The sequence below is a fragment of the Vanacampus margaritifer genome, chromosome 1, assembly GCF_051991255.1.
Source record: "Vanacampus margaritifer isolate UIUO_Vmar chromosome 1, RoL_Vmar_1.0, whole genome shotgun sequence".
NCBI lineage: Eukaryota > Metazoa > Chordata > Actinopteri > Syngnathiformes > Syngnathidae > Vanacampus > Vanacampus margaritifer.
The window spans coordinates 32,377,258-32,390,309 of NC_135432.1; the positions used below are offsets into that span (position 1 = coordinate 32,377,258).

At 39.6% G+C, this 13,052-nt stretch overlaps 1 protein-coding gene across 1 annotated transcript in view; it reads left to right on the forward strand.

Moving 5' to 3' along the window:
• Positions 1 to 8,590, forward strand: part of LOC144037375 (adenylate cyclase type 6-like) — a 50,180-nt gene extending 41,590 nt beyond the window's left edge. The window contains exons 18-24 of the mRNA XM_077548824.1: positions 189 to 215; positions 308 to 337; positions 413 to 545; positions 3,697 to 3,960; positions 4,037 to 4,241; positions 4,313 to 4,437; positions 5,912 to 8,590. Coding sequence (XP_077404950.1) covers positions 189 to 215; positions 308 to 337; positions 413 to 545; positions 3,697 to 3,960; positions 4,037 to 4,241; positions 4,313 to 4,437; positions 5,912 to 6,040 — 913 coding nt within the window. The 3' untranslated portion in view covers positions 6,041 to 8,590. The remainder of the gene's footprint in view (positions 1 to 188; positions 216 to 307; positions 338 to 412; positions 546 to 3,696; positions 3,961 to 4,036; positions 4,242 to 4,312; positions 4,438 to 5,911) is intronic.
• Positions 8,591 to 13,052: the final 4,462 nt, after the last annotated feature.

A 13,052-nucleotide genomic window follows, 5' to 3' on the forward strand; every position in this document is an offset into this window, starting at 1 on the left:
TGTGCTAGCTCTTCCAAATGCTCCTCAAGATTCATTGTCATGGTGCAAGGCAAAATACATCATTTTAAAACGCAACGCAAGCAAACAATCATTGGACAGACTTGTTGTTACTTGACCATGCTTCTTTCTTGTGGACATTATTATCAAGTTTTATGATTTCTAATATTGTTTCTCTGTTGTCATTGTAGCGATCTAAATGAAACAAGTACTCAGTGGTAAGTACTAACATTCTAATACTGATGAAATTCAACTTTTTTTAATTAATTTTTTTATTGTAAGACCTAATTTCCTTGTGTTTGTTAATTAGGTCCAGTTTCAATGAAACTACAAACCAGTGGTGAGATACCTCAACTCTCTTTCTATCAATTGTCCGCTTAATCTGCCGCCTCGTAACATGTCTGCCTCTTTGCAGCCCATTCGTTGTGACCAAAGTGTCCCTGAGGGTCATGACGCCAGTGATCCTCACAGTCTTTGTCCTGGCACTGTACCTGCACGCGCAGCAGGTCGAATCGACTGCACGCCTCGACTTCCTGTGGAAATTACAGGTATCTCCTCTGCCCACCAGAGGGCGCTATGATGAAATTTTAAACTGTCGGAAAAAAAGTCTTAGCTGCACCCATCAATGTGCAAGGATAATGATAATAATAGTAATAATGATAATATTAATAATAATCTCAGGGTTAAAAACGAATTACCGTAAAATATAGCAGAGTTTAAAAACAAGGGTTAAAAATAAAGTACAATAAAATACAGTAAAAATTTGTATGAGAAACACTTTGAGGCCTTAAATATAAAACAATCAGAGTAAGTAGTGCTTCTTATGTGGCTGCGCAAACTACTGTAAACTAATGTATCTCGAGTCGTTACCTCGCAACCTTAAGAAAGCTATCTTGAGAATGCTTAGTTGCTTTGTGGAGCTTAATTCATTTATTTTATTTTATTTAGTCAAAATAGCCCTCATGAGGGCTTCCATAATAATTATCTGATAAGTGAAATTGGCAACAAGAAATGTAATGGAGATGTCTATTATCTGCTGACAAAAAAAAACTCATTAAAAAATAAAAAGCCACAAGGAATCACAATTGATTTTTAGGAATATTCTATCAATTATTCCATCTTTTAGCAAATAATGGATAGAATTTTATTGTAAATTCAAGTGTAAAGTGTTTCCCTGATTACTGTTTATTAACCAATTACTGTATTGTTGTTTGTTTATTTGGTATTGTTAAGTGATTAAAAGTTTTTTTAGAAACTCATTCAGTTACTAGTTCGGTCATTGTTCTTCAAAGTGAAAGCAGATGTTTGTAATGTCTTATTTTTACTAAACTCAATAGATAATCAGTCTGTTTTCATAAACGACTACAGAAATCAGAGATTAATTTCGAATGAGAGGCTGAAATCAGAGGATTTGGACAACTTTAAGTTAAATTGTGACTCTAAATGATAACCATATTTTTCAAACAACAATCTCCAATGCCACCTTTTTATTCATTTTGCTGAAATAATTACGCAAAGTGTCATTAAGAATTGGAAAGTCAGACACCGCTATAATGAGCTTCTCCACCATGTTAATGGCTAGCATTCATTGGCTTGTCAATGAGACCTCCGCTGATTGGTTGTAGCACCGGGCGACAGTGACAAAAGTTGAACAAGCGTGATATTTCACATGAATGAATGTCAATGTCAATGTGTGTTAGTTTAAAATGGTTTACCTTAACTAGAATTCTGCATTACATTGTGGCCAAAGGTAGAATCCTGGTTGGTTATTGTGCCTTTTGCTGTTGTAAATAGCAAACCCTTGTTGTGGCCACATGCTAGCGGCGACAGCTATCTTAGGTCACACAACTGTTGCCATGACAACTACTTCTTCTTTAGCGTGTATTTCTTCTTCTTTTACTTTTTCTTCTTATACTCCTTTTGGTGGTCGGCATGTACTTTTGGTGCATTACCACCTTCTTTATCATGCTATAAAGAGTGCGACCGGCGTGCATGACCACTTGGGGAGTGTAAAAAAATAGATTCTCATTTAGTACGATTCAGAATCGATTTTAAATGTCCCAAAATCGTTTTTATTTAATTTAAATTATTTTATACCGTCTTCCCTTTGTTTGTGTGTGCCTTTATTGGGAGCCCTGTTCATGTTGTACCCAATTTGGCCACTTAGGGGCAGTGTGGTTCCACGCGGTCTGATACACTGTTAAGTTGTAGCCACATTAGAGAGTAGAAGGAAAAAGTCCCGATCAAGTTATTCCAATGAAAGTTGTTTTTTTTGCAGTGTGGAGCCGTTCTTTTGAGTGATAAAAGTGTAGCGCACTAATCAGCATTAGCGAGTCAGACTGGAGTAGATCATTACGATTCCTTGAACATCTATAAATTGAAGCAAAAATCATTGTCAATCAAATCATTTTGAATCAAAAATCGTTCTTAATAGAAAATCTATTCTGAATCGAATCGCACACCCAAAAATCAGAATAGAATTGAATCGTGAGACATTCAAAGATTTCCACCCCTAATGACCACTATTCTTGCATTTCTTCTTCTACTACAGTACCAGCAAATCTATGAAAAAAAAGTGACTTACAGTGGTAAAAATATGGTACTCGATTATTAAAATAGTTGTCAATTAATTAAATAAGTGTTGAGTTGTCAACTAATTGAAGTTCCTTGGTAAATGGGCTGCTTTTTATGTAGTGTTTTAACTACACCATATGGTGCCGTAAAAGCTTTACAAATCCTCACGTGCACGCATTCACACACTAGTGGTCAACTGCTGCCACGCAGCGGCGCTGCCAGGCCTGCTGGGAGCAAATCAGGGTTCAATGTCTTGGCTCAAGGACACTCCGACCTGTTCGCCAGGGGTGAGGATCGAACCCACAACCTCCCAGACGGGAGATGACCACTCTACCACTGAGCCATGCCGCCCCCAGGTGAACTTGTCCCAGACATTTCGTCGCACTGGAACAAAACGAACCACAAGTACTAGACAGATTGGTGAAGCAAAATTGAGTTTAATTTGTTGATTCGTCAGAAAACATGAAACTCAGCTCCACAAGTCCGGAACTGGACAAAACGTTTTGTGTGTAATGAAGGTCCCGCCCTTGAGATTCATACGTGGTCCTGATGTTCCGATTTCCTTCAGACTCTGTGTGCTCACATTTTGTCCTCTGCCTGGCAAACCTCCCAACTCTCACGTGTCCCTGACGGGTGCAGGGGTCTGAATTCCCTTTCATCACTGCTCGTAGCTTTAAATGGTTTTCATTTCACTACATACTTTACATAGCAGGTTAGTTTCACAAGAAATGGTTTTATAAATCCAGCTGGGAAAATGCATATAGAACAGAAAACGACATCAAGAGGAATGATTGGCCCTACATTCTGTCACATCATTATGATCCAGTCAGATCAAATAAACCTGATTGTCACACTTTTGTGTATTTGGGAAGTTGCAGGGAATAACTAGTCTGGTGGCAATGTATCAGCCACACCCAGATCTGCAAGCTCTAACCACATTTGCATCAGATGCTTGACTGTTGATTTTAGTTGTTGAGCAGTACAGGACGTCTCCAGTTCATCTGTGATCTAATGTAGAAAATGGATGGATGGATGAAGCTTGGCAAGATAGATTTGTGAAACATGCCTCGCTCTAAACATAAATGTCAAATATGAATGTCACTAATGAAGAACCTTCCCTCTCAGGCCACTGAAGAAAAAGAGGAGATGGAAGAACTCCAAGCCTACAATCGTCGCCTCCTCCACAATATTCTGCCTAAAGACGTGGCCGCTCACTTCTTGGCACGCGAGCGACGTAATGACGAGCTCTACTACCAATCCTGCGAGTGCGTGGCCGTCATGTTTGCCTCCATAAGCAATTTCTCCGAGTTCTACGTGGAACTGGAGGCCAACAACGAGGGGGTGGAGTGTCTGCGTCTCCTCAATGAGATTATCGCTGACTTTGATGAGGTACCGACATCTGTACATGGTCATTCGAGATGCAGTGAAAGGACAGGTTTCATTTATTCATTTCATTTATTGGCAGATTATCAGTGAGGAGAAATACAAGCAGCTGGAGAAGATCAAGACCATCGGCTCCACCTACATGGCCGCCTCCGGCCTCAATGACTCCACCTATGACAAAGAGGGACGAACGCACATTACTGCACTGGCTGACTATTCCATGCGACTGAGGGAGCAGATGAAATACATCAATGAGCATTCCTTCAACAACTTCCAAATGAAGATAGGTAAAGAGACACGATTGCCTTCTTTTCTCCCTCCAGCATATCAATAAATGGTTTCCCCCTTCAATATCCAGGTCTGAACATTGGACCAGTGGTAGCAGGGGTCATTGGCGCACGGAAGCCTCAATATGATATTTGGGGAAACACGGTCAATGTGGCCAGTCGCATGGACAGCACAGGTGTACCCGACTGCATACAGGTGAGTTTCTGATTCTCACAGCAAACATGCAGGCCTGGTGCTGACAAGAGCAGGAGCTTCACCATGTGATATCCGGCCAACTTGACAAACACGCCTCATATGCCAGTCTACCTGCCACCCAATATCCCTTGCTCCAGCTCACCTGTGACCCCAATGAGGACAAGCCGTATAGACAATTGTAGGATTCATAAAACACGCAATCAAAAACGGCGCAATTTTAATCAGAGATTTGCTTTATGTCTCTCTAAACTTATTTTTGACACTGATTTCCAAAAAGTCTTTACTTTTTCTTGCACGTCATTGTTTTTTAAGATCTTTTCATTTTTTTTGTTTTTAAGTTTGACCCTTAAAAGCTTGCACAATATTGATTTGACCATGTTGCTGAACCTAACCAGTAATTCTAGGGATGTTTGATACCACTGTACTAAACTCTTGAGTAGTCACCGATACCACTAGTACTTTTGATAGATAAACTTTCTACCCCCCAAAAAACATCAATCAATCATTTTAAAGGGACAATCAGTGAATGTATTTTTTATTTGTATTTTTTATGTAGTTAGTCCAGGTCATGCTTGCATCGAGTGTCGGACCCAACGAGTCGACCGCCGCTTGCCTTCCACAGCTGGGGCCTGCAGGTGGTCATCACTAAATCCCGTGATTTGGCCCAACGCTTGTCATTAGCTTTTTTTTTTTCCTGGCTCCTCCCGCTAGCCGCTCTTGTTAGCCACTCCAACCTATGGCTCAGACTAACTCCCGCTAGAGGCTCTTGTTAGCTGTTCGGCCTAACTCTGGCTCGCTCGGTCTTTCGGCGTCGCTCGCCGGGCATCACGACGGCTGCCAAGTCGCCGTCGCTTGCCAAGATGCTCGTTTGCTCACGCAAAATAAGAATTAGTGATAGGCTTGCCAAATGTGATCTCCTGCGTGCTTCTACCCTCAAGATGGCGCTAAGGACTACACACTGGGGCTTTAGAGAAATGCCTCTATGGTAACTGGACTGCACTTCTATAACGCTTTTATGGTGCTCAAAGCACATTACAAAGGCAGTCACACATTCATACACCGATTGGAGACTCCTGTATTTTTCCTTAATTAAAATTGCATGAAATTAATGGCAATTGTCTTGTTCCAATTTCTAGTTGCTGGTTGTAAAATGGCCACAAGAGGGCGGTATCGACCTCCATTGCGAGTACTAATAGCTTGAAATAAGGCCTTGTATCGGCCTGATACAGCACTATGTAATTCTAAAATATTTGAAAATAATATGCAGTATTACTAAATTGCATATTATATTATTATTATTATGAAAATCTGGTTTGCAACAAAAAAACAAGGGTAGATTCAGAATCCGCGCAATACATTCCTGTATAAAAGTTTACATCTCTGATTTAAAAAAAATATATATATATATATTTGTAATTGATCTTTATTTGATAAACATTTCAGCTTCTTGTATCTCTGCTTTTGCTGTTCTCAGGTAACAACAGACCTCCACCAGGTGCTGGCGAGCAAAGGCTACGTGCTGGAGTGTCGTGGGGTGGTGAAGGTCAAAGGTAAAGGGGAAATGACAACCTACTTCCTCAACGATGGGCCGCCCAACAGTTAGCAGCCACGGCAAGCGCAGGTGGCCACTGCAGGGACACAGCACCACTGAGTGAGGACTCACAGTGTTGAGCAAATGGCGAAAACAACTCGGAACGCCATCACTTGAATGCCGAGCAAGGAGGGGAGCAAGGAGGGGAGCAGGGGGAAAGTGTCGGACTTCAGTGGAAGAGAGAAAAGCGTCTGAATGGACGACCTTCGCGGCACAGCGACAACTCGAAGGACAGCCGTTTTTCTCGTGTCGAGCCTCTATCGGGCTTCTTGAAAGATGCAAAGTCTGTTTATTTAAATCAACGCCTTTTAGCCTGTGTCAAAAGAAGATTGAACGCTGTACATAAGGCTACTTTCTTTTACGTCTTCATTTGGGTTTTACATGAATTCAGAAGAGGTACTAGTATTTTAATTCCAGATGAAATATTTATTTCAATTTCAAATGTATTGTGCAAAAGGTCCTTTATGAAAACGTGTGACTACATAAAATGCGTGCACAAATATCCAGTTTACTACACCATAATAAGTGTGTATGTACATGCATATTTGTGTATGAATATATGTATAAAATGAGGAGGACTATATTGACCAAAGACTAAAGTATTTGCTAAAAGCGAGGCAAGGCATGTCACGTGATATGTTGTGGCGACCGTTATCAACGGAGGCCTGAACCTTCTGTCTTCTTGCCCAGCTGCTGGCAGTAAAAACTGCTTCGTTGTTTTCATAAAATATGTAAGAAGAGAAAAGAAGTATTTATTTTTGTCTGTCATTCCGGCAGCATTAACTCTAAATTATTATAGTGCCCTCAACCTTTAGGTGACTAAAGGCGACTAAGGATGTTTTCAAGGAGGCTGTCTTTCAAATCTCTATTTTTATTTGTGCTCTTTGAGGAGCGCAAGTAGCTTCAGCTGGGTTCAAGCTCTTGTTTCACAACACATTTGTTGCTTTCTCAGAGTTTGAGCCGCCACTATCCAGCTCTTTTCAAGCCGTAACAGTATGTCAAGCCCCCCCTTCACCTTTTGGAGGTGTATTTTTGGTGCAAATAGAAATGGAGGAACTTTGTTAGCAAGCTGTTCCGAAGGAATCGGGGAGAACACTTTGGATTTCAGCGCAGCCTGATTTAAGGAGGAAAGAAATATATATTGTTTTGACTGAATACTGTGCTTTGTAATCCTGGAGGGGCATAACTATTTTCACTGTGAGGTTTTTATTCTACAGCAAAACTGCTTTCTTGCCAAACATAACCGCTTTGAAGCATGTCTTATTGTGGTATCTTCAGTTCCATTTTCTTTGTTTTAATGTAGGGTAATTTGTACCACTTCTGTATCCATCATTTGTATATTCTTAATGTTGTTATTATGATTATGATGACGAAGACAAATTCTAATGCTTATTCTGAAGATTCCATTCCAGTGAAAAAGGATCAAAGACCAGCACGTTTTTTTGTTCAACGCCAGTGGTAAAGCTCGAGCTCACGGATAACAACTGCTCTTCAGTCCTAATATACGAGACAGTATTTCCACTGGCCGTCGGTGCGATCATGTACAGCAAGTAATAACTTGAGCCCAGTCGATGTGTGCTCACATAAGCATAGCAGTGAACAGATTTTTGAAGGATTCACTGTGCTTTTTCTTCTTTTCATTTTTTTTATGACACTCCTGCAGTATTGTAAATCGCAGCCAGGCTTTTAAGTGATGTCTCCTTTCCACACATCTCAGCAGAGAACAGAACATACCTATATTTCCTGGTATATACCACTATGTGGTGAGTGGATGAGGGGGAAGCAGAAGGCTGCACATGTTTTTTCAGGATAATTTATTCAGTTCATGTATTCTTTTCCCCGGTCTTTCAGCAACATTTGTGCTGACGGCTGACTTTGATTGCCTTAAGTTAATAGAAGACATTTATTCGAATAACACTCTAAAGGAACTGTGCCTGCTGGCCCTTCCTGGACTGCTGATTGAGAGAAAAAGAGAAAAGAATAAGGGCTTGTTGAGAATATTCTATGTGCAACAGCTCATCACCCACCTTTTTTTGCCCTGACTCGACTCCACGGCGACAAACAATTTGTGCCAAAGCCAGCTCGCGCAGCCTTGTGCTTTCGGTCCCTGCTTTGTTGCCGTGTGGAGTCAGACGTGGCACAAGCACCAGAAGACAGCAATGTAATGGAGAACACCAACTCACGAGTGAACTGTGACCAATAAAGCGTGATTCGTATTAGCAAAGAATTTATAGATTGGACAAGCGTTTATATATTAAAAAAAAAAAAGTGCATTGTATGTATTTATTTCTGTTGGCTGTCCATGGACTTCTGTTAATTGTTCAATCTTAGGATGTTTTGAGGAAGCAGTAGAAGAAGGTTGTCCCCACACAACGGAAACAGTATTTTTGCTCAGGCCTGATAAACAACCTTCCCTACTTGTTTTGTTTACTTGTATTTTTCCTGAGTTGAAGGAGCGGAGAGGGGCTTGTTTTGCTAAATGACAAGAAGAGTTGAGGACTATGACAAAGAAAAATAAAATCCCCCCTTGAAGAAAGAAAATGAAAAAAGATCAATGGCTCATTTTCATTTCTATGTGGTGCATAAGTACATTAATAGTGGTGGAAAATGTAAGGTATTAATTTTCCTATTCTTGAATAATTTGCCATCACATTATTTTATGATGGCCCTATTTTGGGTGTGTTTATTCACACATGCCTTTTTTCACTAAACCAGAACAACACACCGGGTCTCTTTATAAGGCGTTTAAAACGTTTTGTAATGGCATTTGAAAGCATGCTCAGAAAAAAGTTGTTTCATCCTTTGGGGGGGGCAGCAGTATCTACCTGCACGCGAGTTTATTGACTTAAGTCAGTTACCTTAGATTTATAGTTGCCCCATATGTGACTGACTGGTGACCAGTTCATGGCCCTCCCTCTTGCAAGTTAACTGGAATAGGCTCCAGTTTTAGAGTAAAACTAAAAAAATGAATAACGAAAAATTTATGGATTTATTGTTGCAGACAAAATAGGTCAACTGTTTTATTTGTAAACTTAAGATTTTATGTTTATTTGCAAATGTTGAAGATCAACACAATATACCTCCTTCATGTCTGACGATTATTGGCGAATTGCTTAAGAAACTGTCATTTACTAACTTCCTATGTTTCCTACAGTAAGCAGCAGTTTTAGAATTTCATAAACACTTCTTTAAAGCTGCAATATGTAACAATTTGCCCCAAAATATCTTTACAGTAGCCGTTTTATTTGGCCATTTATGACTCAAGCATCTTCTAATTAGCTGATAAGCACCTGAGCTGTTCACAACGGGTACTCCTGCAAGGCTCTGGGCAATAGTTTTCAGACTGGATTCGGGTTCAAATTTACTGCCCTCTGTGATGTCATGTGCACATTGTGCACGTGAGAAGGGAGTGCAGTCTCGTTTTTCAGCCACACATGGCAGTAGCAATTTGAAATTGAATGTTCTGCATTCAGCAGCTTTAAACTTATAACCTAAAGAAAAAAAGAAGAACAACTTTTTAATGTTTCAGTAATTTTTGCACAACTTTGAGCAGAACGGCAAAATTCACAACAGGTGTTTTAACCATGAATCAGCCAATACATTTCCTGGTTCACTTCAAATTAGTATTCAAACAGTCCTCTTCATCATGCTGTTTTCATTCTAACAACGACCAAAATGAGTCATGACCCAAGATACAACAACAATTGATCAACGGTGCCCTCGTCATTTTGCAACAGGATATGCTCAGAGGCAAGTGGCCACTGAGTGTAGTGTTAGCAGAGGTTTGCAACAGAGTTAACAGAGACACTGGAAGAGTCACAAAAAGTCATAGAAGTGGACGTCCTTGGAAATTTATTTGTTCATTACTGGATGAAACTCCTGTTGTGAGTGTTTTGCTTTGTCAGAGAACAGCAAGTTGTGCAAAAAGTACTGAAACTACAAAATTATGTTTATTCAGAATTTTACTAAAGGAAACAGAGCTTACGTTGGTAACTAGTAACACTTTGAGTTTGAAAGTAACCGTGGAAAACTAGCTTCACACCTTCTGCGTGGAAAGTGGAAGTGGCCTAAATGAAAACTTCCAATCTGCAGGATTTTCTATAGAATAAACAGGATTTATACAAATAGCATTCTGCGGTAAAACAAGTTCTTAGGTTTCCATTTTTCACATAGGAGGATTCACATTTTGGATGGCCAAAATGGATGGCACGCTTGATTATCATATTCAGCTCAAATGAACCGATTGTTAAATTAGTACTTTTCCGACGATCAAAACTGACCTTGTTTTTATAAGTATGTTCAATACCACTTTTGAATTTCTAATTTTAAATTTCCTAATTTCTAGTTCCAGATTGTAGAACGGCCATAAAGCCTCGTTTCCACAGACGGTCTCTACCCTACTCTACTCTACTCTACTCTACTCTACTCTACTCTACTCTACTCTACTCTGCAAAAGCCCCGTCTCCACCAATAAATCTACCTGGCTCTACTCTACTCACTTTTTTTGGTACCTGCTCCTTTGCGGTTCTAAAAAAAAAAAAGTAGCTCAGTTCCAAAACGTGACGTCATTATTTTGGAGGCCAATGATTGGTTTGAGACATGTCATCAATGTGCAGCTGCGCAAAACACCACCCCGGGAAAAGAGCTGCCATTAACGATGAAGAGAGGACAACAATGGCTTTCAAACAGATTCATGCTTGGACTTTTGAGGAGGTGCAAACCTTTTTAATATTATTGAATGCAGTCTTCTGGTTGCTGCAATATTCATTTGATGTCTTCAGGCTGAAATAAAAAAAACATTGTTTGCGCTCTCCATTGTTTTTGCCTTATCCAAAACAACTCTTGTAGTTTAATGTTATTGGATTGTGCAGGGTTATGTATGGCACACTATGAAATGTAATCTAAACAGACACGCCATGCATCACATTTGCATCTGCTACATGCTTGACCTAATTAAGTCTATTGTAAAGTCTCAGTCAGGGAATGAATACCTACCGTAATTATGTCAGCTACAGTTTATTTTTGCTGTTTCACAAACAACTACTGTGAATAAGTGGAGCATTTGATCTTTGGTAATCACAGTATAATAGCAGTTATTATAGTCAACATGATTTACCGGTTAGGCAGCTTGGACTGGACTGAAGTGTGCATGAATGGCAGAAGTGAAGAACCGCCCACCCCCTTCCAGTCTGCTGATGTTTGCTAATATTCATTGTCACACTGGATTTACTTTCCAGACAATCTTTAACAATGTCAGAGTTACATTATTTTTGCTGTAGGTATCTTGTAATATATGTCACTTAGTCGTGACTAGTGGTACTTTGTATTTAGAATATACAGTCCTTTGTACTTCAAAAGAGCCTCCACAGGCAGCTAAGGATGAACAGGAGCTGTAGCAACAGTCAACCATCATTAAGTCAACTAAGTACATGATGAAACACTTTGTGAAATTTATTTCCTCATTCTTGTCAGAATTGTTGTGCCATTTCCAAAAAGAAGAACCTTTTGATAAATCTACTTTGGTTTATAGGCTCCTCACCAAAGTATGTAGATTCCAGGCTCCAAATAGGCCTTTTTGTTATACAGATTTTTTTTTTTATACAGGTTTTTTTTTTTTCATCATCATTTTATTTTTTTATTCAAATTTTTTTGCGGGGGGGCTAAATGTTACATTTGTTGCATTCACTGTCATTAACAAGGAAACACTGTTTGGTAAAACCTCCACTGTATAATTAATTTGTATATGGCACCAGAGTGCACCAATAATTTAGCACTTGCTTTAATGTGCATACTACTCCAGCCTCAGGTTGTCTTCAGTCGAACAGTACTACACTGTTTTTACGGGGGGGGGGGGTTACACAGGATCAGCCCTAGCTTGTCAATTTGCTGCCATGTTTGGTATGGACATACTTACTTTTGTGGCATCAGAAAGAATTTGTATACACATTTCCCAAGTCTTCAAATCGTTCAAAAAATGTTCCAAGATTGAGTGACATTATTATTATTATTATTATTACTATTATTAAAAAATACAAAATCTCCCATTCAAAGTATTGCCCCTGGAGTCCAACACACATTTCCAGCTCTTTCTGCCGCACCATCCTGCACTCCAGGAAGGAGTCTTCCGGGATCCTCCGCACCTCTGTCATCACGGCCATCTTGTTGTCATCCACATCTTCAAAACAGGTCCCTTTGATGAAAGAGGAAACAAAATCTCACAGAGGCAGTTTCATAGTAACTCAAGGTTACTCCAGCTCAGTTTCATAGTAACTCAAGGTTACTCCAGCTCTTCATGCCAGAAACTGTCGGATGCTCATGGTTTGAGCAGACATGTTGTCATCGTGAGGCAGCCACAAGTTGTCATGCAACACCTTGTACGGTACTGTCTATGTAAGCCATCATTTATAATTACTTAACAAAAGTTTTACGAAAAGCTGCTTGGTAGTTTTAGGGAAGTCCACTTAATAGGCAGAAAAAAAATTATGGATCCATCTTAAACGACATTCTAAATAATCACATTGCAGCTACGATTAAAGAGAAACAAAATGGGACATTTAAAAGCAAATTTAGAAATTTGGTAAATAACAGGCTAGAGTCGTCAATGCAATGTCATTTTCTTTTAGCTCGTAAATAATGGCGCAACTACTGAACATATAACAGCTTTGTGTTCAACTCAGCAGACCTAGATTTTACGCTGCGCCAGTAAATTTTTGAGCAATTTGAGAAAAGATCATCATTAGTTTAGTACTGTATATGGGTCATCATTCCAAAGTTGGAGGACATTTTGTTTGTTTGTTTCTTTCTTTCTTTATTTTTCTATACATAACTATAAATTATAAAATCCAAGTTGTCCATTAACAATGTTAACCTCTAAAATGGACTCCACTTCTGTAATGACCCATATATAATTTTTATCAATGGCTTATTATGACATTTTTGTTTCGTGGGGTGCCATGAATTTTCCCCAAACTACCTGTAATGTCTCATTATGCGTGCACGCGCACGTGGCGTGAGCGAGCGACAG